The sequence below is a fragment of the Pyrgilauda ruficollis genome, unplaced genomic scaffold (genome assembly GCF_017590135.1).
Source record: "Pyrgilauda ruficollis isolate IOZ18807 unplaced genomic scaffold, ASM1759013v1 scaffold4, whole genome shotgun sequence".
Taxonomy (NCBI): domain Eukaryota; kingdom Metazoa; phylum Chordata; class Aves; order Passeriformes; family Passeridae; genus Pyrgilauda; species Pyrgilauda ruficollis.
Genome location: NW_024525489.1, coordinates 13,302,804 through 13,325,436, shown reverse-complemented (window position 1 = coordinate 13,325,436; position 22,633 = coordinate 13,302,804). Strand labels below are relative to the sequence as shown.

Sequence of the window (22,633 nt, the reverse complement as noted above, 5' to 3'; positions counted from 1 at the left end):
GGAGGGAGGAGAGAGCTTCAGTGGCTCTGCCATACGGAGAGCACAGGGAGAGTGCGGGTTCCTGGCCAGGGAGAGGCTGGCTTGCAGGAGGAGATCTTCGTGGGGAAGTCAGAGCAGCAGCACAGGATGACAGCCCTTGCTGGAAGTAATCCTCAAGGTCCAAATCCTACCCGTCTGTGCTCTCACTGGCTCAGCTGGCCAGCAACCCCTTCTGGCAGCCGGGGGCTGTGAGAGGATTATCCACCGGGACAAATAGTTATTTCTGTCAAACTGATGGATACCAAGGCAGATCCTGCAAGAGAGAGGCATCCCAGCTCTCACAAATACACTCCTGCCTGGTGGGGGTTGCTGAGGTTTCCAGCAATCTCTGTTTAGATGTTTGTTTGCTTTCTGTGCACATTTATTTAGTATTCTGTATTTCATAGCTGTGTATGAGGGCAATTAAGTATCTCTTACCCTCCTGCCTTAGGTGAGTTCCACTATACTAGAGACTTTCAAAGGTAGAAATTCAAACCTGAGTGTTCCAAAAACTTTCAAAATGAGAGGTGTAAATCGCATAATTAAAATCTGATTACCTTTACAAGGTGTTGAATATGCTCATGTAGCCTGTAAAGGAATGCAGCTTTACAGCAGGATCACGTACTTCTTTTATGATTTCTTTTCCTTTAAACCCCTAAATTTTCCTTACAATATCAAATGAGTTTTCCAAGAAAAACAGGCTCTCAACACACCAGAATGTAGCTGAATTTAAAGACTTTTTTTTTTTTTAATTTCTGCTGTCTTTTCCCCCATACAACAAACATATAACACTAGAAATAAAAACTACAGTGGAAGTAATCTGACTTTTAAAAACAAATCCTATCAAGGCTCAGGGCTTGTTAGGTTTGTTGAGTAGGGTCAGCTAGATTCAAGTAAATGATGCAATTTTAAATTCTTTAAACTTTAAAAAGTTTAGTAACTCTTGCAAGGCAGTAGGAACACCTATAGCTATGTTGCACTACTGTAACACGGACAGCACTGCTCCAAATACAAATATCTAGATAATGTTTCTTTCAATGTGACACTAACTGTTATGATTTATTACAAAACCAGTTGCAGCCTTTCTGAAGAGATAGGGACGATTCAAGCTTCCTCAGACAGAAAATACTGGAAGCAACAAAACTAAGCATTCCAAATCAAAAGGCAAACACCTAGTGACAATCCAGACAAAAAGTACCTGGGTTAAATCTGAGATCTTCCAGAAGTTCCCACCTAGCTAAGAGTTGTACATCCCCCTTTCCCTTCAACTTACATATTTAGATTTTTTTAAAAATTATTTTAGGTAAACTTGTCTTTGCTATTGAGTGCTTGTCCTTAAATTTTTAAATGCTTAAAGAGAAAAAAATCAAAGCACAAAAAGCTTCAACAGTTTCAAACCCAAAAATGTTTCAAACACTTCCTTCTTCCTTTTGTCTTTAAGTGTTTGCCAGATTCAACTCACATCTGCAAATAGTTTTAGTCGTGCTCTCCTTTCTTCTCCCCCCCCACTCTATATATAGGATATAGAAAAAAAATACCTACTTCTGCTCATTTCTCTTTATCCTTCCAGGTTTTTACTTCATTCCATCTGTGTCCTGTTTGAGATCTGCATCCCATATTTTTCCCTGAAATATGCAACTGCAGTTACTAGATGCTTATGTTCCAAGATACAAAGCACATTTAGGTTAGCGTATTTCACATCATCTTTAAAAGATTTGGTAATGGTTGATTGCTTCCACCTCCCCCCCTCCCACCAAAAGAACTTCCAAAAACTTGGTTAATGATAAAGGACAACTGTTGGACAATACAGTAAAATGTGGAATATGAGGTCACTTTCACCTTTGATCAACATTACTATGCAGTTGTTTGGTTTCAGTATTTCTATACTAACTACAAGCATCTTTCTGCAAAGAGCTTCCATTTTTGGTGAACTGTTCTTCAGTTTCCTTAAAACAATTGTCTGCTATTCCAAGCAGGTCTTTCGGGCTGAATTCCAGTTCCCAGAGAACCACCATTGTTTTAAATATCTGCACATAGATTTTTAGGGCTCATTCTGTAATAATTTTTTCTATCATTCTTCTTTTCTGAGAGTTCTCAACTTAAAAAGTATCCTCTGGAGCACAATTAACTTGTACTGAACATAAAGAAGGCAGCTTTTGCCAGTCAAATATTGATAGAAATTTAATATTTGAATTATTTTTTCCTCTTTTGTATGATTTTTGTACTTCTGCCCAACTCCATAAAAACACAATCACTTCCAGATAAAATAGATTATCAATAACAAAATCCCTGTGGACCATGTAAAGGCTGTTCACGTTACCAACAGTGCTTTTCTTAAAGTAGAAATTTTAATTTATTTTGGGAACAACCACCTCCTTAACCTCTCTTATAGAGAGAACACTATGGTTGCCCTAAAATTTGCCAGTAGTTACTACATGCTGATAACCTTACACTGTCATAAGCCACCGAGTTTGTCTACTAGAACAGGAAGTGCTGTAAAACCGAACACATGGACACGATTAGGGGCTTAACAAAGTATGGATTTTGTTCTCCTAGGTTAAACATTTACGGACTTCTACAGATAAAAAGCCTACAAAAATAGCATGATTTAAGTACTTTCAAGTTCTAAGCCAATTCATGTTCTGTTTACTGCTAGGTGTGCTACAAGACTAAATTTCCTACACTGAATGTCCTTTGTTACCATGTTAAGCAAACTCCAGCTATCCTGGGCAAACTCACAAGTCTGGAAGTTAGAAAGCATTGCAATTTGCTTTGTGACTGAGTAAATAGACTAATTCAATGTTGAGTCTGATGATCTGATAGTTCTACTGAAAACCTCATTCTGTGCTTTATAGTTTTCTTCCTTTTTCTGAAAAAAAAAAAAGTGAAAGAAGGAAAAAGAAGAAACCCAGCCCCGCAGTCTTCTCCCTTATTTCCAAAGCATTTACTGGCCAGAGAACAGTGGCCAAAACAAAACAAGCCAGAACAGCCCATAGGAAGCCACAGTTTCCTAGGGACCACTGGAAGAACATTCAGAACTGCTGGAGAAGCAGTGCTGTGATTAGTGCTTAGGCAAGATTGATTGTACATTCACCATCTCACATTTGGGTGCATGAATCACAGAATATCTTGAGTTGAAAGAGACCCACTGGGATCATCAAAGCTCAATTAGTGGCTCTGCACAGGACAATCCCAAGAGTCTCACCACCATGAGTGGTCATTGAGCAGCAAAAAATCACTTTTAAAAATAAAAAGAAAAAAAATCATGAAGTGATAGAAGAACTTTAGTCTGACAAATGGCAGCAAAACCGCTAAGCAATTATCAATATCAAGTAACTGTTTAAACATTAATGATGTTAAAGAACATTTCCCTTTTCTCTGAAAAAGCAACTCAAAAATCTTTTGATAAGAAGCTAAGAACTGTCATTGAGAATAACTTCTGCTTTTGTATTGTCACTTCAAAACACTTTTTCATTTAGTTTTGATTTAAATGAGAGTCAGGTTCAGCTACCTTTCCAACTGCATGCATTTTTATTTTATTTTTTATAAGGTAATGCTGTGTTTAAAAGAACCACAGCAACAAAATCCAGCAGTTGAAATCAGACTGCTGGCAGATTTCTCTGTTAAAGCTGGAGAATATTCCCCTCAGACTTTCTTTTCTTTTGACACAGTACCTGTGTTCGCAGAAACTGCACCTCTTCTGTAAGCAGGTGCTTCTCTTTGAAGAGCTGATTCTGTTTGTTGAGCAACTCCACTAACTGCTGGGCAGTGGTCTGGCAGTGCTTGTCAAGCTGCTGTAACCTGGAAAAGAAATAGATAAAAAGGTTGCAGAGCATCTGAAGTTGGAGTTCACGGAAGAAGCTTTGATCTTTGCACGGGTGGTGGCAGCGCCCAGCGTTCAGGCTGGTGGTTGGGCTGAGACTAAAGTATTACTCCTAGGATGGGCATTAAATGTATTTTCACACTTTAAATTAGCACTTTAAAGGTTTGCACTTTTAATTTAGAAGCTTTATGAGGACATGACAGCAAATCTGCTTTGCTGTGACATCAGTAAAGACTGGGGGAGTGCATCCCAACACCTGTAGCTAAGCAAGCTGCACACTCTGTAGCTGCTTCAGTAACGGTCTTGAAACACACTCAGTAGCCCAGGTTATGAAACCAAATACCCAAATTCCCTGCCAAACTGGACTTGAAGTGACAAAAACTTCTGCTTTCTGTCCACTGCTCTTTGCAAGCTGGTCAGTGTCCAAAACTCATTACAGAACATAGCACTTACTTCAAGTAAGCTTAGTGTTAATTAAGCATGTCAGCATAGATCCTTTAACAGTCTAACAGGGATTCCTGGGAAAAGATGTAAAGAGCCCATCATTCCAAAGGCCCTCCTCATCAGGGCTGCAAAACAGAGGGAAAAAGCTGGCAGGTGTCAGAAGAAACATGCAGAGGCTTTCTGCTTACACTGGAAGAACAAGTGCCTGAGTTGGGACAACAGTGCTGTTAAGACAGGTCAACTGCACATTTATTTCTTTAATCACAAAAGCAGGTATCATTTATTATTTCTCCACTGACTGTTTATTACTCCTGGCATCCAGTCAGAAGTAATTTCCAACTTATGTGAATTTTACATCAGAACAATATTTTTCAGTAGATAATCACAGGTAGCCCATGCAAATTTCAAAAATATTACTGGACACAAGCCCTAGGGTGCTCTATTGTGAAGCTCTATGTAATTTCAAATAAACTGCTATAAATGGAAAAGTCTTTAATTATGGAAATAATCAATTACACTTTTCCGCTTGTAACTTCACCACCCAGTGTTACATTTAGACTGTCTCTTGAGCAGAGGGAGAAGGATGACACATGCACTGAGCTGGGTTTGACCAGCAAGCCACAACTTTACCTTTATCATCTGTATCTCCAATGCTTGACTACAGCTTTAATAACATACTGATCTACAGCTCTGGGCCACCATGGATGAAAAGGGTGCAGTTCTAGTCAGCGCATATCTGGATCGGTGAATTCCCAAATTCTGTCTGCCAGTCTGCTCTCCCAAAACTGCTGCCAAGCTGGCCCTTGGTCCACACACTGGGACTCCCAGCCTGCTCTGCTGTGTTTAGCTCCTGAGGACAGGCTCTGGGCCCTCTCACAGTATCTGCTATTATGTGTGACATGTGCAGCACAGCCACACATTCCCATATGCATTGTATCTGGCCTGCCTGCTGATCTCGTAAATGATTCAAGATGAGAAATGAACAGCTCCACCCACATTCACTGTACTTCCCATATGTTACAACTGCACATCGATGCCTGCCATCATTTTTACAACTGGGTGACAGAACCTTCTGCACATTTTGCTAATATGAGTGAGGGAGGTTGCATGGTCGCCACGTTCACTTTGGCAACAGCACCTACCAGGCAAATGTACTGTGTCCTGAGCATCTGAGTGACCACTGTGTCCCTCCTGTCTAAATGAGATAATTTTTCCACCAAAGTGGCAAGATCTGTCCAGTTGGGATGGCATGCAGCTGCTCCCCCTTGGCCTGGCCATGCTGGAGGACAGGGACTGACTCCATGCTCTGTCACGTTACTTCAAGGCACAAGGTGAAAATGTAGCTCTTGAACCATGTTAGGACTACCCACAGGACAGCCTGGCACTAAGGAGAAAGCTCCCAGTCAGTAGTAATAACAATACCCTTCAAATAATTTCCAATTAACCATTTCAAACCAAAATCCCTATTTCTATATGGAGGCAAGAAAGAGACAGTTCCATGAGATGAGTGGTTCCACAGAAAGAGAACACCAAGGCATCACAAGCTGCAGTGAAAACTTCAAGGTAAACGTTTTGCTCTGATTCTCAGTACTTGGAACTCATAGGCAGCTTTAGGTTAGAATGGCTCCAACCTACCTTGTTTTTTTGTTCAATTACAACATGCAGAAGACTTCACATGGCAGTGAAATTTGGATCTGAGACTACGCTACACCCCAGGCTGTCCAGAAATGAAGTGAAAAGTGATAGATAGGGTTTTGTTACATTTTGACAGCTATGGCTAGACAATCACTGCAAGACCCTGCAGAAATGAGGCGAAACATCAAACACAAAGCAGAGCTTTGGCACCAAGGTGAATTCCACCTGCAGAATAAACTTCCATTGCATCCAACATGACAAAGCTATACTAGCACCCACCATGTTACACTTCCCTTTATGTGTGGCCTACAGATAAAAGCAAAAGCTACTTTATTTTCTATAACAGCACATAGCTAAACTGGGGGCACCCGCAGGACTCAGGCTGCAAGCTCCCTGCCCTGGGAGATTCAGACCCATTAATCCACAGGCAATCCACAATGAAGGTAAAAGCTGACATAACCTGTCAGCCCTCCTCTGGGTTTTAATGTTGATTTGAAGGAAATTAATATGCAAGGATCTGTGGGCAGTGCCCATTCACCCTGTAGTGGGTATCGGTCAGTCCTTGACATAGTAGAGGCATTAAAAGGTTATTTACTCTTTCAGCATAGTCAGGTTACTGATGTAAAACGTTTTCACTTTACTCCACGGAGCTGGATTTGCTGAAATGGCGTGATTGAATTGCAGCAACCTGCAGCAGCTAAATCACCAAATCCAATAATCATGCTGCATTTACTGGCACACATCTTAATTAGGTTTTAATACAAGTAATCTGATAACTACTTCTGGCCAGCCAGAGCGGAGCTGTCAGTGCTGAAAGGGCTGTTGTTGAGCAGCTCGGCCAGCGCGCTGCCGCGGCTGCCTCCCCGCTGCCCCTGCTGAAGCCCCCCATCTGCCAGTTGCCATGGTAACACAGGCCAGCCCATCATCCCAGCAGTGGGTGCTGCAACCCTCAGGCACCCCATGGCAAGGGCTGGGGCATCAGCCACTCAGGGACCACCAGCCACACAGGGGGGCCACCAGCACCAGGGCCACACCTCTGGGTGTGGGGGTGCTGGTCCTGGCTCCTGCTGCCCCCCAAAGTGACCAAAACCCAACACCATGAGCATATGTCACTGTGCAGCAAACTACCTTTAAAATGCATTTGTCCTGGCAGGGCAAGAGTGTCAAGCTATGAGTTTCTAAGGTTGTTCCTGCATTGCTCCTATTCCTGATGATCAGGGGTGGTTCCTGGTTCTGAGTGGGAAAACCAAAGACCACGTTGGAGACCTCTGTCATGCTGCAGAGATGCAACTGAATGGCGATCACTGTGGTGAGTCTATGAATTCAGAAAGGCAAACAAATGGTAAATTAAACCCTGATGTTTCACTAGTGTCCTAAATTACTGTTTACTTAAGATCTTGACCCATAGATCACTGTCTTGAAACAACCTTAAGTGATGAGCATCTCAGAGAAGCCTCCACATACTCCCAAAATCTAAACAGGAATATCTATACACACAACCTATTCTTTAACTGAACTGCATTCTCCCACCTGGCTTCAAAATCAAAATACTATGATGCACCTTTTCCATGTTAATAAAAAATTTAAAAAAACATAAGAGGAGAAACACACAGGCCAAAAAGCCACCCTGTAACAACAGTGAGTAGGAACTAAAGGTAGTGAATAAGCCTTCTCCTTTTTGTCACACTGGAAGTCCTGATTTCTAACAGGACACAGGGAGACAGTTCAGGGCATATTAAAAAAGTTGCCATGGAATTTCCCACCCTCTGGAATCCCTATCAGACTTCTGTTGCCACAAAAAGGACAAGACTGTCATTTGCTCAGGCAGAGCAGATCTATACCGCTTCCAGATAAGCACTTGCCCATGCTACAGGCAGAACCAACTGATGTTAACAGATGGTAACTAGAAGTTAATATCCCTTGCACAGTTTGGAATTGGACACCTAAGAAGCAAATGTCCACATTTCACCATGAACCCTTTGACCCAGATGGCTTTGCATTACTCAATCTTCTTTTTTAAATTTATTTTTTATATCTATTGGGTAACATTTAAATTCCCTTTTACTAAAGACAGTTTTTCCACATACTTTTGAAGTATTTATAGCATATAATTTATAATAAGATAACAATGTTTGCATGCCATAACACTTGCAAATAGGGTTTAATTAAAAGTTTACATAGGAGCTTCCCCTTTGTTTCAGATGTCACCACTGACTATTAGAATATGTCCTCACTTCCACAGCTGGCCCACCAGGTTAAACAAATAGATCATGTAGGAAACCTGAGCCTGGGTCTATTCCTGGGCTTTTAAATAGCTCATGTCCAACATGCTGAAGAGAACATTATCAGCCTGCTCTTCAGTAGGGGGGTGTAGCAGCTGGGCTTTGCTGCTGTGATGACCACTTTTGGCCCTACTGGGTTTTGACAGGAAGGAAGCAATGAAAGAGAGTGTACAGCAGGCTGGAAAAGATATGGGTGAAAGCTTCACTAATGTCTATTTGTGTCCAAATCCCCTGGCTGAAGATGAGGCTTTTACTCCTTTAAAGGAATACAAAGTGGTAAGACCTTTGATAAGAATATGAACTCTAGATCAGGTTTGCTCTAGAGAAGAAATAGTTTGGGTTACTATTTTATGCTTTTAGTTGACATGTATAAAGTAAAACAATTCTCTAGATCATCCAGGCTAGTAATTTAGAATGCCGTAAAATACCATAGGGAGAAAAAAAAAAAAAAAAAAAAAAAAAAAAAAAAAAAAAAAAAAGAGGCAGGGCTCGAAGCAGACAATATTACAGGAATATATTGAATTGTATAGGCAGACTCTATATTTTTTTGGTTTTTTTTAGAGATGTTCACCTCTCTGATTTTGTTATGTGCCAGACAGAACAGATTTTGCACAATTTCTCAGTCATAATGGTAGGAGACACATATCCCACTAATGTTTCAAAAGTGGTCTCCCCATGTTTATAAGATATGTATTTGTATTACTGAAATAATTTTCCTGTGCTTGTGGCACTAGTTACAACAATTTCTGTGGCTGGTTTACTTTTTATAAACATGTGCTTGATTTCCCCTACTGCTTACTCCAATTCCTCTTATTTTGTTTATTACCAGACAAACCTGAACCTGTACAAACTGCTAGCTGGTGTCCACATAAAGCAATCACTGCATTCAAGCTGGAGACTGAGAATTTTTAATGCCCAATCTGAAGTCTTTCCTTCACAAATACTTTGCCTTTAAAAAGAAATTCCCAGCATGAACCTCATCAGAAGCGACATGTAACAGACAGTACATGTGGTGTCTGGGCAGGCAGCAGAGAATTGAAAAACAAGTCTTCACTTTTTCTATCCCATGGCATGTGCAGAATGTACATGTGGCCCTAGCTGACATCAGGCATTTGAAGCAAAAAACCTGCTAAAAGCATCAGCTTCTGTTAATTCACTTTGTCAGATATTGTCTTAATTAAAAAAAAAAACAAAAAAAACCTACTGCTAGAAAGGGCAGTGCAGCTGAGCTACAACTGCTTCAGTTGTTCTGACAGTCGCAATTGCAGGCGAACAGAACAGCTTTGGGTTCAGCCCTGCTGTCCTCACTGAGCCCAGATCCTGGCTGCAACCAGCAAGAGCTGCAGGCACTGAGGTTCCGAGCAGAAAGCTCTGTTTATCTCTCTGCCTGTCAGTACCTGTGTTTGAAAGGTAAAATGTTTCTCACTAGTGACCTTGCAGATGAGAGGCCAATAGTGCTGGATACAGTCCTTCTCATTTGGTTATCTGCAAGGGAGTCTTTCCAAGTTTAAGGATTACATATCACAGTCCTTCAAAACTTCTGCAGCACAACCCCAAGGCTGCTATACCGCATAGTTTGACTACTATGAAAATAAACTCTAAAAATATCAAACACAAAGTGTTAAATATCTATGGAGGTGTCACTTGTTAGTTTTGTTGCTTTATCCCCATTACCCTTATTTTTCACTCTAGAGGTGCCCCTCCTCATTTTCAAACAAATGATTTTGCCTTTAAGCTCTGGCAGGCAACACACATTTGCTTATTTTTCCAGGTTCATGGAGGGTTATTGTGGTTTGCATAAATCACAGGCAAACTAATGATAGTTGTAGGATTCGTACAGAGTTTAGTTTTATGCTTGTGACACAGAAAAGGAGGAATATGACTTACATTGGTGACAGACAATTTTTTCTGTGCAGCACATTCAGAGAGATGTCTTATATATGAGGGCTCGTTGCTCTCCATCCACACAGAGCAGATTGCTTCCATTTGCAAGCCCAAGCTGAGCCTACTCCCCTTCTATTACAGCTCTAACTTCCACAGTTACTCTTCCTAGGAAACAAAAGGGAAAATAGGGGCACCTACAGAGTAAGGATCTAAGAAACGGCTGGGAAGGAGGTCAAGGTGGCCAGAGGAGCCTAGGGTGTTCGTGAGAGGTCAGAAAGATCAGTGCTCAAGATATGCATGGATACAACCCAAGGGACCTGAGGAGGGTTTGGCCTCTGCGCTGGCTGGCCAAGCAAGCTCCCACCTCAGAGGGAGCTGCTGCTGGTGCTTTGGAGCAGGGCTGTGCCACCTGGGGCCAGCCCCAATCTCTCCACGTCCCCCAGTACATCCATAAACCAGTTCTGCCGAGACTGAAGGGAGTCACAGCATCAAAGAAATACCGTGGTGGGTGTAACACGGAAGACTAAAGATAGGGAAAATGGTAAGGTAATTTTGCATTGGAAAAGGCTGAGAGGAAAGCAGTTTTATCCTGAGAAACCACAAGGTTTTTTAGAAAAATGAGAAGAGCTGAAGAATCTGAGCAGTATTGTCAGCCCACCCTCATGAAGCTCAGCTCTTGTGAACAGAAAGTCCACTTGATGTTTTGTTTTGGACTATATTTTAAAACTGCATGTGAAGTTAGTGAAACCTGCAATTGCTTAGCAACACTGAAGGGAAGCATTTCACAGAAAATACGTCTTAAAAATGCATTAGTACATTATAGACAGTATTACACTCTCTGTAAGAGAGTGGCTATTTTGTAATTTATATGTGCATTAGTCCAACTGTGCTTTAATTTACTGCAAGGTGAACTTATTCATTGCTATGAAATAAGGTAATTTTATTGCTGTTTTAGAGGCAAATATCAGTACAGTTATCTTCAGGAAAACCATTAACCCCTCCACAATAAAAAATATGACTGCAACCAAGCAGATGAGTTGATGGAGATGAGTATCAACACACCTAGATCACAGCCGGTGCAAAGGGTCAATTATGCCTTTCTGGTGAGAGCAGCTTAGCTTGTGGATGAGAACAGCAGCTCTAGAGTCCCTGCAACAGCAGCACAGGGCTGTCAGCAAAATGAGCTGACCACACAAAAAATGAGCACAAAGGTGGCTCCAGCCCCACTCTCCCATGTCACAGCACATAAGTCAGCAGTCACTGGACCCTGCACTGACATCCCAGCTTGGTAAGACCACCAGCACCTTCCAGCAGGATTCCTCATGTCCCAGCTGTGCATGTGCATGCGCAGACTCTTCTGTTGCCACCATATTTTAATTATAGTGAAAAATTCTAGCAAAACTATCAGCTTTTTCTTTGCTACAAATTGAGATAAATGTTAATAGCTTTCTTGACACATGTTCAATGTGACTATACGAGAAGAATATTTTTCCCCTTGGATTACAGCAAACGGCCTTGCTTAGTTTTGCTAGGTAAATTATGCTTTTCTCATACTACTTCCCCATGTTCTCATCTTTCAGTAGTTAGCAGTGGTAACTTTTATGAAGCAAACATTTAAACAAGCAAGCTTAAAAGTCTCGATATGCTTTTGGAAACTGAACATTCTCACATAAATGAAAATTAACTGCCTTAAATCACTAGTAATAAATTAAGAAAACAAAACTGTGTCTCTTTGTTCAAAAACAAACCATGGGGTTTGTTCTTTTAAGCAGAGATAGAGAAGACAAACACATGCAATTTGAGAACAAGAGATCCACCTGCTATCAGTCAATTACTGTCTCTGTAGACATGGCAACCTCCAATACTGTTGCTGCAGCACAAACACATCATTACTTAAAATTTCTCATATGGGAAGCCCAGAGAAAATGCACATTTCTCTGTTGGTGAACTCACAAATGAACATGGGACAGAAAGCAGCTGGGGTTTCTGAAAGGCAGCAAAAGCTCAGCAAGTGCCCCAAGAGAGCCCGAGGTCCCCACTGGGGCTCACTGGTTTGACTTTGCTCCTCCTCAGCAGCCATCGCAAGGGCCTTCCAGGGAGATGCTGGTGGTCTTGGCACCACTCCTGGTGGACAACTGTCCACCTCACACCTGGCTCAGCCTTGGCTGAGGCGAGGTAATGAACAGGCCGACAAAATGAACCCAAGCATCCCTCCCGAGGGAGGCTACTTTTGATCCGTGTTGAGCAACATATGCAGGCTTGAGCAGGGGGGCACGCAGGCAGCTCAGGAAAAAGCGTGTGCTGCTGTAACTAAACTGCAGATTAAACTGAACACTGCTGTTTCCTAAGCTCCAGATAAGGAGCCTTCTGGAGAGTATGAAAAAAATTAAAGTGAAAAAAGAACGGTAATTGTAATTTTACTTTTAAATTATTGTGAATCTAGGCTGCACTAGAGCAGCATTTGTCCCAGTTTAAGATAGTGTATTTTTCAGCAGACTCTTATAGGGAAGATGCTTCTCTAGTTAATGGTTTGTTTCTAATGTCTCTGAAACCATAACATTAACTGCTCAGCAAGTATTTACCAACAAATGAATGTTTGGGTGTCCCTCACATATCTCCTTACATAAAAATCATGATATTAAGATCATAATGTACTTAAAATCTCTTCAAATAAAATAATCCCAATTATTGAACTTCTGTACTTCAGCATCAGGGTTTAATTTCCTTAGAAACAAATGTTATCAAGGAGAAAAAACTGCATTTGCAGGTCTACTGATTTCAGGCCTGATTTCATTGAAACATACAGAGGAATTTAGAGTTCTATTCTGTGACAGTAGAGAAATGACTAAAATCTATTTCTGTTACAGATCTGGATACAATAGCTTTCATCCTGATCCAGAATAACTCCTATGAGCTGTAATGTGAACTACAGACTCCTGTAAAGCACACAAAACCCCATGAAATGCCCAATCCTCTGTTGCTAAAAACTAAAGGAGTTCTGCCTTTAATAGCAGCAGGCCCCTTGTTTGCATAAAGAGCACCTTGTCAAACAGAATACAAATGCCAAGCTGGTACATTACAGCCACAAGCACAATAGCCCCACTCTTTTTAACTAAGCAAATCCTATAGAGAGCAGTTTTGCCCCAAAATCTTGGCATCAGATACAAATTCATTGAACTGATGTCTCAAAGTGTTCACGAAAGATGCAGGAAATTTGCAGAGGGGCATGAGCTTTTCATTCTGAAGAGAAGGGAACTGCATGTTTTCATTATAAAAAATGAGAGTGTGAAAAAATCCTAAGCACACAATAGCTCTCTTTCAAGTATAAAGTTCAGAATTACATCTCCCAAGTTTCCTGTACATTAAAAGAAGAACACATAATAATGATCTAAAAATCCTTCACAAAAAACCAACAAGCAAGGATGAAGCAGTACTCGCCTGGGGGCCAATTGCCTCTCCAGCAGCGGTAAGGCTGTTACTAGGCTTGCAGTACCATTTGTTCCATTACACAATCTCCTGAAGCCTTTTACAGAGAGCTAAAACAACTGCCTGTACCAACACGACACATGGCTTTCCATCCCGACTCTTTGCTAATCCAGACGCTCCAACCATCTTTCTTTAAGATGCCATATGGTTGGCAGAAGCCTGTAGATCTAGCAGCACATCTGCTTGTATGTTACTTCTCCCCTCCAACTCCCCCCTCCACACCACAAAAGAGAGAGCAAATAATTATTTTACATGTAACCAATTAAACTGCATTTAAAGAGGACAGGGATTATTTAGCTCTAGATATTTTAAAAATATAGATTGTCGCAGAAGATCATTTGTCTCTCAGTGATTCGGGAAATACAGTGAAACAAAACAAAGAAATGAAAGACACATGGGCAAAAATGATCCCTGCATTTGAATTATTTAAATGACTGCCATTCAGACCTTATGCCCGAAGATTTATTTCCCACATTAGTGTGCCACTGAAGAAGGGATTGAATTTGCTCTCTGCTTTTGTCAGAGGTGAATCCGAAAAGCAGACTAGGAAACTATAATACACCAAACCATGCTTTGTTAAGCAAGCAGAGTGAGTCTGTATGCTAATGACTCTGCAGGAATACACTGACACACTGATTTTTTTGATGTGATGAGCAAAGATTATTCACACCATAAAAATCCTGGTTGCACTGGTATGCAGGCATCCAGGTTATCTCTTTAGAATCCAGACGCCAAGGAAGACAGGCTGCAAAAATAATTTTGTTTGTGATGAGTTATCATTTGTCCATTTATGACATAATGGACTATAACAGCAAAGAAAATATACACTTTGGAGCCTGAAATTTAAAAAAAAAATAAAAAATAGAACCTAGAAATTATAAATAAATGTTCCTATAAAACTCCCACTGACCACTCTGTGATGAATAACCTTCTTAGTTAATGAAGGGCAGGCAAAGATAGAAATATTTAAGGACAGACTGCACAATTTTGCAGTTCTGTCTGCTGACAATTTGCAGGACCTTTTGTTCAGAAACACTATTTCCTCAAACTTTTCCTGCATCACTAAAATAAGACATCAAAGAGATAAAAGATAACATTTCTACCTCAAATGCTGCTCACATGTATTGTTCATGCAGTCATCCGTGAAGCACTGTGGAGCACAGGAACATGCAGCACATGTGTCTGTTCTAGCAAGAACATCTTCTTTTCCAGAAGAACAGAAACTAAACATATATTTGCTCCAAACAGTCTCCCTGCACCAAGTCTCCATTGCAATGTGCACAGAACATTCTTTTGCCTTCACAAAAACAGTTTTCCCTACAATATGGGATTGCTTGTGTTCAACTACACAGTGAACAAATTGTTTTTCCCCTCAGCTATTTAGGAGTTAGAGTTCCTACACAAATGATGGCATCCTATCCTCACAAAAAGAGTCAACCAGTGTTGAAGGTTTGGTTGAAACCAGCATTTTTGAGGACAATACTAGGTTTCCAAGCTGTTTGTTTAATGCTAGTGCTTTCCTTTCCCTTAGTACTCTGTCTCAAGGCTATTTAAAATTTCATCAACATTGCTTTGAACAGTTTTATACAAAACCAAAATTAAAAAGACACCTTCTCCTCCAATAATTACATTTTTCTCTCTTTTTCTTAAGAAAAAGATGACAGAAGTTCAAAACACACTTGTATTTCAAAATTTAAAATGTGGCAATGTATTCAATGACGTGGCAATTTAGCTCAGTTTAAATTTGATAGGGCTTGATTTTCCAGTTATAATAAAAAAGTATATAAAGGGTATTTACAGTAACAAGAAATATTTATAACTACAAATTAGGATTTCAATTAGTTCTATACACAACATTCAAAACTTAAAAACTATGAAATGAAGCCAAAATATACATAAAAAAATCAACAAAACCCCTCTCCAGCCTCTTGGGTTAATCTCTTCAGACCTTCTGTGTTTCACACATACTTCTGATCATTAGTCAATTTTCATTTCAGGTATTAATGCCCAGGCTTGGCCCACTTGCTCCAATACAAGAGGACTGTGTGAGATGAAAGAGAAAATTATTTTCAATTATCTGATTGCACATATTCACTTCCTTTATTTTCCTAGATGAGGAGTGTCTGTGTGTGTCCTCGCATTTTCCTGGAAGATTCTTAATAACTCAGTATTACTTAGGGTTGATATTCTATCCACTGTGTTGATCTGGGTAGCAAAGCAATAATCAACACAGCAGGATGTCTCCTGAACATATCAGGTCAAAACCAACTGTCTGTGACCACATCTGGTATGTCTGTGCACATCAGCTGTGTCTGAAGTTCCAGAGGAAGGTGTGCTTCAAGAGCTGTTTCACAGACTCCCTTGCCCCATCCCAATCCCTCAGCAGCAACATCCAGTGCTGCCCTCCTTTCAGTAAGAGGCCATACAAACATCAGAAACAGAATTTCAGAAATAGAAAGCAAGGCCAGCAGAAGTCCTTAGCACATGTGAAACATGCATTTGATTACGCACTTCAGAATTGCAATTTACTTTTTAGGCAAAAGTATGGTTTTAGATTAAGATACGAGAAAGAAAATTAACTTTGTATATGTGCTATGACTTCTTGTCCAAGAACAGGTGAATAAAGAAACCATGAGCGAAGTCTTCACTAAGACCTGCTGCAAACTGAGTGGTGTAGAAATAATGAAAGCGCTGCATGCGCTCTTATTGCTTGCATGCTAAGAAAATAAAAGAAATATATAGTTTATTCTCTTGACAGGCAAGGGAAATTTATGAAGGTGCAGTGTATGTCAAAAGCTTCTACCTTGAAGGCAGAGTGTAACTGAACTGCTGCTTACCCATGACCACCATTAATGATTTCCAGTAGAAAGTGCCAATAGGTTCACTGGATTGCAGTCTGGAATGCTTAAGAAACAGGCTGGGTCTGATGAAGACTCCACTACCATATCTTATCAGATCTTTTTGGGTTTGTTTGGGAGGGGCTTTTTGGAATGTGGGGCGTAGAGTGAGGTTTTTTTTAAAGTTTGTAAAGAAATGATAGTTCTTATTATGCTTCCTGTATTCATGTCCTAGGTATACCAGAAATGTTTGATATAATAATTGTAAATAATTCACCCAGTTTTATTGGGCACTTCATTTGTAAGTTGTAAAAGCAACAGAATTTCTACAGTGATTTGTAGAAATGACAGAACCCTTTTCCTCTTTTGAGACAAAGAGAAACAGGGAATTGAATGGAAAACCACTTCAATTTGAAAAGGACTACATGGGGAAGTGAGGATATTAGCAAGGAAATTGATTTCTTCATGAAATAACCACATGAACACCCTTAGACATCCATTATCAAAACAGAAAACACAGAATCACTACACTGATTACATTACTTCATACTGGCATTTTCAATTTTGTGGCTCCTGTTGTAGTATCATTTCTAGTTCTTGATGGTGACTTCATGCATTTAATTTTAAGAAAAAGAAAATAAACTTTAAAGGGAAAATAAGATCAACCAGGTGTCTGAAAGACTTCAAAATTAGCATTTTGACAAGTTTCATGGTATGCAAACTACTCTAATGTAATCAGTTTTTATTAATTTAACTCCTTGAATACAAGAAAGCAAATAAATTACAAAAATGTCCAAGATGCTCTGCAGTACTTAAGTTCCAAATTTCTACAAGTGTCAGCTCTGAAACCATTTTTTTGGCTCTTAAACTTTGCCCTCCTCATCTCACGCACACACAGATCCTGGAAGTATTCAGCCTCCACACTGCAGTTTGTAACACACAAAGTGCACATGAACAATACATGCCCTGATGAATTATTTCTTATTCAATAATGACATGTATTTTACCATATACAACTATTGTGACCTATTACTGCAAGTTGCACTTGCATTTATTTATAGAGCTTTGTAGGGTTTTGATTTCTGAAATTTTACTTGCAATCTGATGTCTCTGCCACCACAGCACTGTTATAATCAAAATTAATAGGCCAAGACAGTCTTCTAAAATTAAATTCTGGTCTGAAAGGTACATTTGATCATTTGGGGATCTCTCTTCAGATGCTGACAGGGAGACAAGTGAGCGGATGTAGAGAGAATCTGGATATATGGTTCACATATGGGCCTAACAAGAGCAATCTCTTCATATAAAGACACTATTTCTCATGCTAGGTCTACCTTGTTTTCTAATCTCAGCTGAAAGGAATGTTGGAATCTGGGGCAGTTTTCTGCATCAGTCTGTTATTTAACTGTCTGCTGTCAGAATTATTGTGTTTTCACAGAATTTCTGTAGTTTGGGGTTGTTGTTTTGCTGTATTTTGGGGGGTGGGTTTTTTAAGATTACCAATGCTACACCATCTTAGAAAATCTTATTCTTCTTGGTTATTTTTCCACCCAAAGCAACCTGAAATTCAGGCACCCTGACTGATAAAGGACTGTAAATTTTTGGGGTTTTTTTCAGTGTTATATTATAACTACGAGATTACCTGTTGTAGCAGGCACAGGGCCTGCAAGGCCTCCTTGGAGGTCAGAATGCCTACCCCTGACTCAGGAAACCTGGTATTTGGTATTGCCAAGTATGGGATGTTTTTAAGTACAAGTCCTTCATCTAAGTCAAGATCCAAAGATATGGTCCCAAGCACAATGCTGCACTCCTTCATCTACCTTTTGTACAGCACAGAATCCAGTATGACAGCACAAGACAAAAGCACTGAGGAAGAAGAAGAAAACAAATCTTGGTTGCTAAGTTAGCCTGTCATGTAGTAAATATTTGTGTGAAGCCACACACCATATGACCCAACGGCTCAGAAAGGTACAGCTAGGTTTAAAAAAAAAGACAACAGGACAGAGGGAATCCAGTGCAAATATGCAGAAGGTAGGACGTGGACCATTGCTAATTATGGGGAAATCATTTACTTTGATCAACATACAGCTGTACCTGAGGTACCTGAGGTACAAAACTTTGCCCAAACAGGTTTGGAAGAAAAATGCAAACATTCATTGATGCTTATAGCTCGTAACAAACAATCATTTCACAGCTCTATCTTAGAAGATGTTAGACAAGATTAGTGCAGTACTAAATCCACACAGCACACAGATGCCCTGAATCCAGCAACGTCAGGATCTGTAGCACAGCATGGGTAAAATTGAAACACAATGCTTGGAGGAAAACAGCCATAGTTTCCAACAAAGTGCTGAGAAGTCTCTGTCAGCTGCCACAGCTCAAAGCATTCATAGGATCGGGAAATTACCAGAACTCATGTTTAATGGATTTAAATAACCGAGTAAAACCAAACACAGCAGCACCTCCAAGCTGTGCAATCCCAAGCAACAACTTCAAGAAAAAAAGCACTGGAACACAGAATAGAATATGTGAATGTGTGAGGTATTGTCTAAGCTTACCTCAATTTAAGGAAAGTCCTCAGACAAGGAGGTTAAAGGCAAAAGTTGCCCCTTAAGGCTGTGAAATAATTTTGCAGTTAAGCCATTACAGCAACAAAGGGGCTTGAAGGTTTGCAGGTACCTGAAAGTCACATGGTTCACAGACCGTTCTTCATTTAGTTCTCCATGACCAAAAAAAAAGAAAAATTCTTTTTAATTCAGGGTCCTAATTAGGATGATAATTGGAAAACATCCCAAATCATCACACTTGACAAAAAGAACCTATGTGTTTACACCCAGACTCTTTTGTAGCATATTGTCAGGAGAAAACTAACTAAACTGAACAAAGTACTCTACCTCACCTAGCTAGGGTCTGAACTTGATTCCAAGTTTTGAAGGAGTCCAAGCCTTTTGAGGGAACTCAGCCAGCAATTCAGGCAAAGATTTCTTCAAAGGAAAAAAAAGGCTTGATTTTTTTCCCCCCTTTTTCTTTGTCCTCCTCTTTTCTTTTTAAATAAAAGCAACAGCTCCGATTTGTGAGCACAGTTTTGAAAGGAAGGGAGAAAACACCATTACAAATAGCAAGAAAAGCTTTCAGTTTATGAATCTACTAATTCATCCATGAAATATCCAGGTTGCCTTCATCATCATTTCCAAAACACCATATTATATAAGGTAACAATGGAATACTAGGTTGGTCTGTTTCCCATATTTTTAGTTGGCTCAGCTGGAAAGTGAATACAGGCTATTGCCCCAGGATGAGTGAATAATTTAACTCAAATGCAATTTTGCACAAAATTACTTTCACAAGTGGAAAAAAAAAAGACTAAAAAAAAATAAAAATCATGGCTAGTCAGACTCCTTGTTAAACATAAGAAATTGAGTTTCCTCTTCCCATCCCAGCTAAACTAGTATCATTCATAAAGTTTAGTTCACAGTGTTGCTGTTAAATCAGGGAGGTATAAATCCTGACATCAAAACACCAAGCTTTTCTGTGCTAGAGAGGAAATTGCCCCTACACAAAGTGTCAAGTACAAAACTTAGCCATTGCATCTCAGGCAGTTCTGCACTGGCCTGGTTGAAATCTCTGCTCAGGAGTAAAATTTATGCTGAAATAGATGCAAGACAAAATCCCCAAATTGTAGACTGATAATTTAGAAGAGGTCTGTTGCATGTGGAAATGGTTTTGATCTTCAGATCATAAACTCCTGGAGGCACAGATCTTCTTTAATTACATGACTACAAAGCACCATGTGTTTCCATTATGCTATTTAAATAATAGATTTAATTTGAATTTACATTTGTTGATGTAAACATTACTGACTGTAACATTTCCCTGCAATCTGATGCAGAAAGTCACTGAAGTATTAGAAAAAAAATTCCTTCCCAAAAAGATTACAAAGGAAAGAATCCCCAATTGTGCTATTTAAAAATATGAATAGAAATTAGCTAAATAGAACAGAATAAATTTTAGTTGAACAGAAATTTTAGGATGATATTTTCACACAAACAACACTAAAATCCCAAGCAATTCTAATTTTTAATTCTGCTCCACAGTTATCTATTGTGTTTATGGGAGCAAATGAATTCAGATGTTTCCAGCAACCAAAGTTCCACTGATTATTAAAAGGAAAGAAAGTAGCATGGGAAGGATCACTCACTTATCTTGCAACACTGCTTTAATGAAAGTGCAACTGGGGGACTCTGCTAATGAATTTAACTATCAGGATGCTAATCAGTTCTGTTTTTTACCAAAATTAATTTAACCTCTGTTTTTGCATAAATAGTCTCTGTTTTTTAAAACTTTGGGGCTGCTTCTGTACATTTGGGGCGTGAGTGGGGCTCAAATGGAACAGGTTGTACTGGGTCCAGAGACAATTCAGCAAAGATGAGCTCAGAGGGAAGAATTTGAACACAGTAATGTAGGGTAAGCTTTTCCCTTGCACTATTAATAGAAAAAACCCCAAACCAAAACATCCTACCCAAAAACCAGAGCTCACTATCGCTGTATAAAAAGGATTTTAGTTTTGTATAAATGACCTGCAAGCACTTCTAACAGATGCTATAATTGTTCATTTGAGAGAACCAAGGCTAAAAGATGGAAAACATCTATGTACCATAAAGATGGTACTGGTCAGTTTATGCCATGATGCTATAAAAAAATTACTTACAAATTGTTGAACTTGCAGATTATATCTAATCATAATATCAGCATTAATTATAACAACAACTAAGTCTAAAATTTGCCAAAACAGAGGCAGTTGAAAGTGGGAGCAGACTAGAGACAAAGTAATAATATTCTGTAGAGATTGTACTGGCTTTCAGTTCTGAATACATAACTCACAAGACAACTGAGCAGATGAGTAAATCGCATGAAAAATTTTGAACAAGCAGAGGTTTTTGTTCACTCTGTACATTCACAATATATATTTTTTCAGAAGATTTAGAAATCTTCAGAACTTTTCCAGAAAAGATTCCCTCCACATATACTGTTGGAACACCTAAAATTACATTAAGCATAAGAAAAATATAAAATAGTAACGGGAAAAGAATATAAAACACTTTTATAAGTGTTTTACACTTTTATAAGTACACTTTTATAAGTACACTTTTATAAGTAAGAATACTTTTTGTATTTTGTCTTTGAAGTTTTTATCTTTTTCCATGTTACTTGATAGGGTTTTTTTTGCCTGATAGTATGTGAACCCTCAAACCCATTCTCTCTTTTCCTTTTGTCCTTACACTAACCTGCAGAAGGAATGAGTGGAAATATAAGGCCTTCTGTCTGATCTAAAAACTCAAACAGAAAAAAAAATCCTGAATCTAAGTAAAAAGATGATGGGCAGACAAAAACCAAATAAGTGCTAGGTTTGAAAAAAGACCCCTTATTAGATCCAGATCACCATAAACAGTCCCAGCAGTGAGGGAACGCACAACACTGTAGATGAAGGATCAACAGGAATTCACATAATCTTGGGGTTTTGATCACATCTTTAACAAATGCATGTACTTATGGCAATGTACTCTGGAATGCAAAAATTTAATTTAACAAATATGAAAAAAACACAATATTGACAACTTCCTTAATACTTTGCACATTGCAAAGACAGTCACTATAACTTGTTTTTCTCTTGATGTTGTTCACTTCTCCATCACCAAATCTCAGCTGTGCAACAACCGGGTAAAACTCTTTGTAAGAATCAGATTTTCTTAACCTACTTGCAGTTTTCAAATCATATTCGAAAAAAATGCAGTGAATCTATCAAAATTGTTGTTCACAAGGGTACAGGCCTCCCACTTCAACTTACAGCAAGCAGCTACCTAAATGATTTTAACAGGAATAGACCATTTCCAATATGTAACAGGTAAATCTCTCCTTTTGCAGAGCGGGAAAAAAAATAGCTGAAGTTTCTTGAAAAACTAATTAGGTAAACATATATGTTCCATCAGATCTATGTTTTAAAAACTGGATGACCAGCCATAGACACTATTTTTAAAATATCAAGTCAGATATTAATAGGACTTTAAGGAATTACCACAATATATTTACCATTAAAGCAATTCTTCTAAGACCTAGTAGCTGGCTGTTTACTGCAATGCTTTGGTGACCTCAGAGAAGTCAATACAACAACTTTTTCAGTCAGAGGGTGAGGTGCCTTTACATTTGATGGAGTCCTTGAAGAACTG

The 22,633-nt window shown here is 39.3% G+C and overlaps 1 protein-coding gene across 1 annotated transcript in view; it reads right to left on the bottom strand.

Annotated features, from left to right (window-relative positions):
- SDCCAG8 (SHH signaling and ciliogenesis regulator SDCCAG8) overlaps positions 1-22,633 on the bottom strand; it is a 106,807-nt gene that overhangs the window by 5,357 nt on the left and 78,817 nt on the right. The window contains exons 17-18 of the mRNA XM_041477147.1: positions 3,693-3,819; positions 1,561-1,643 (exon numbers count right to left, since the gene is read on the bottom strand). Coding sequence (XP_041333081.1) covers positions 1,593-1,643; positions 3,693-3,819 — 178 coding nt within the window. The 3' untranslated portion in view covers positions 1,561-1,592. The remainder of the gene's footprint in view (positions 1-1,560; positions 1,644-3,692; positions 3,820-22,633) is intronic.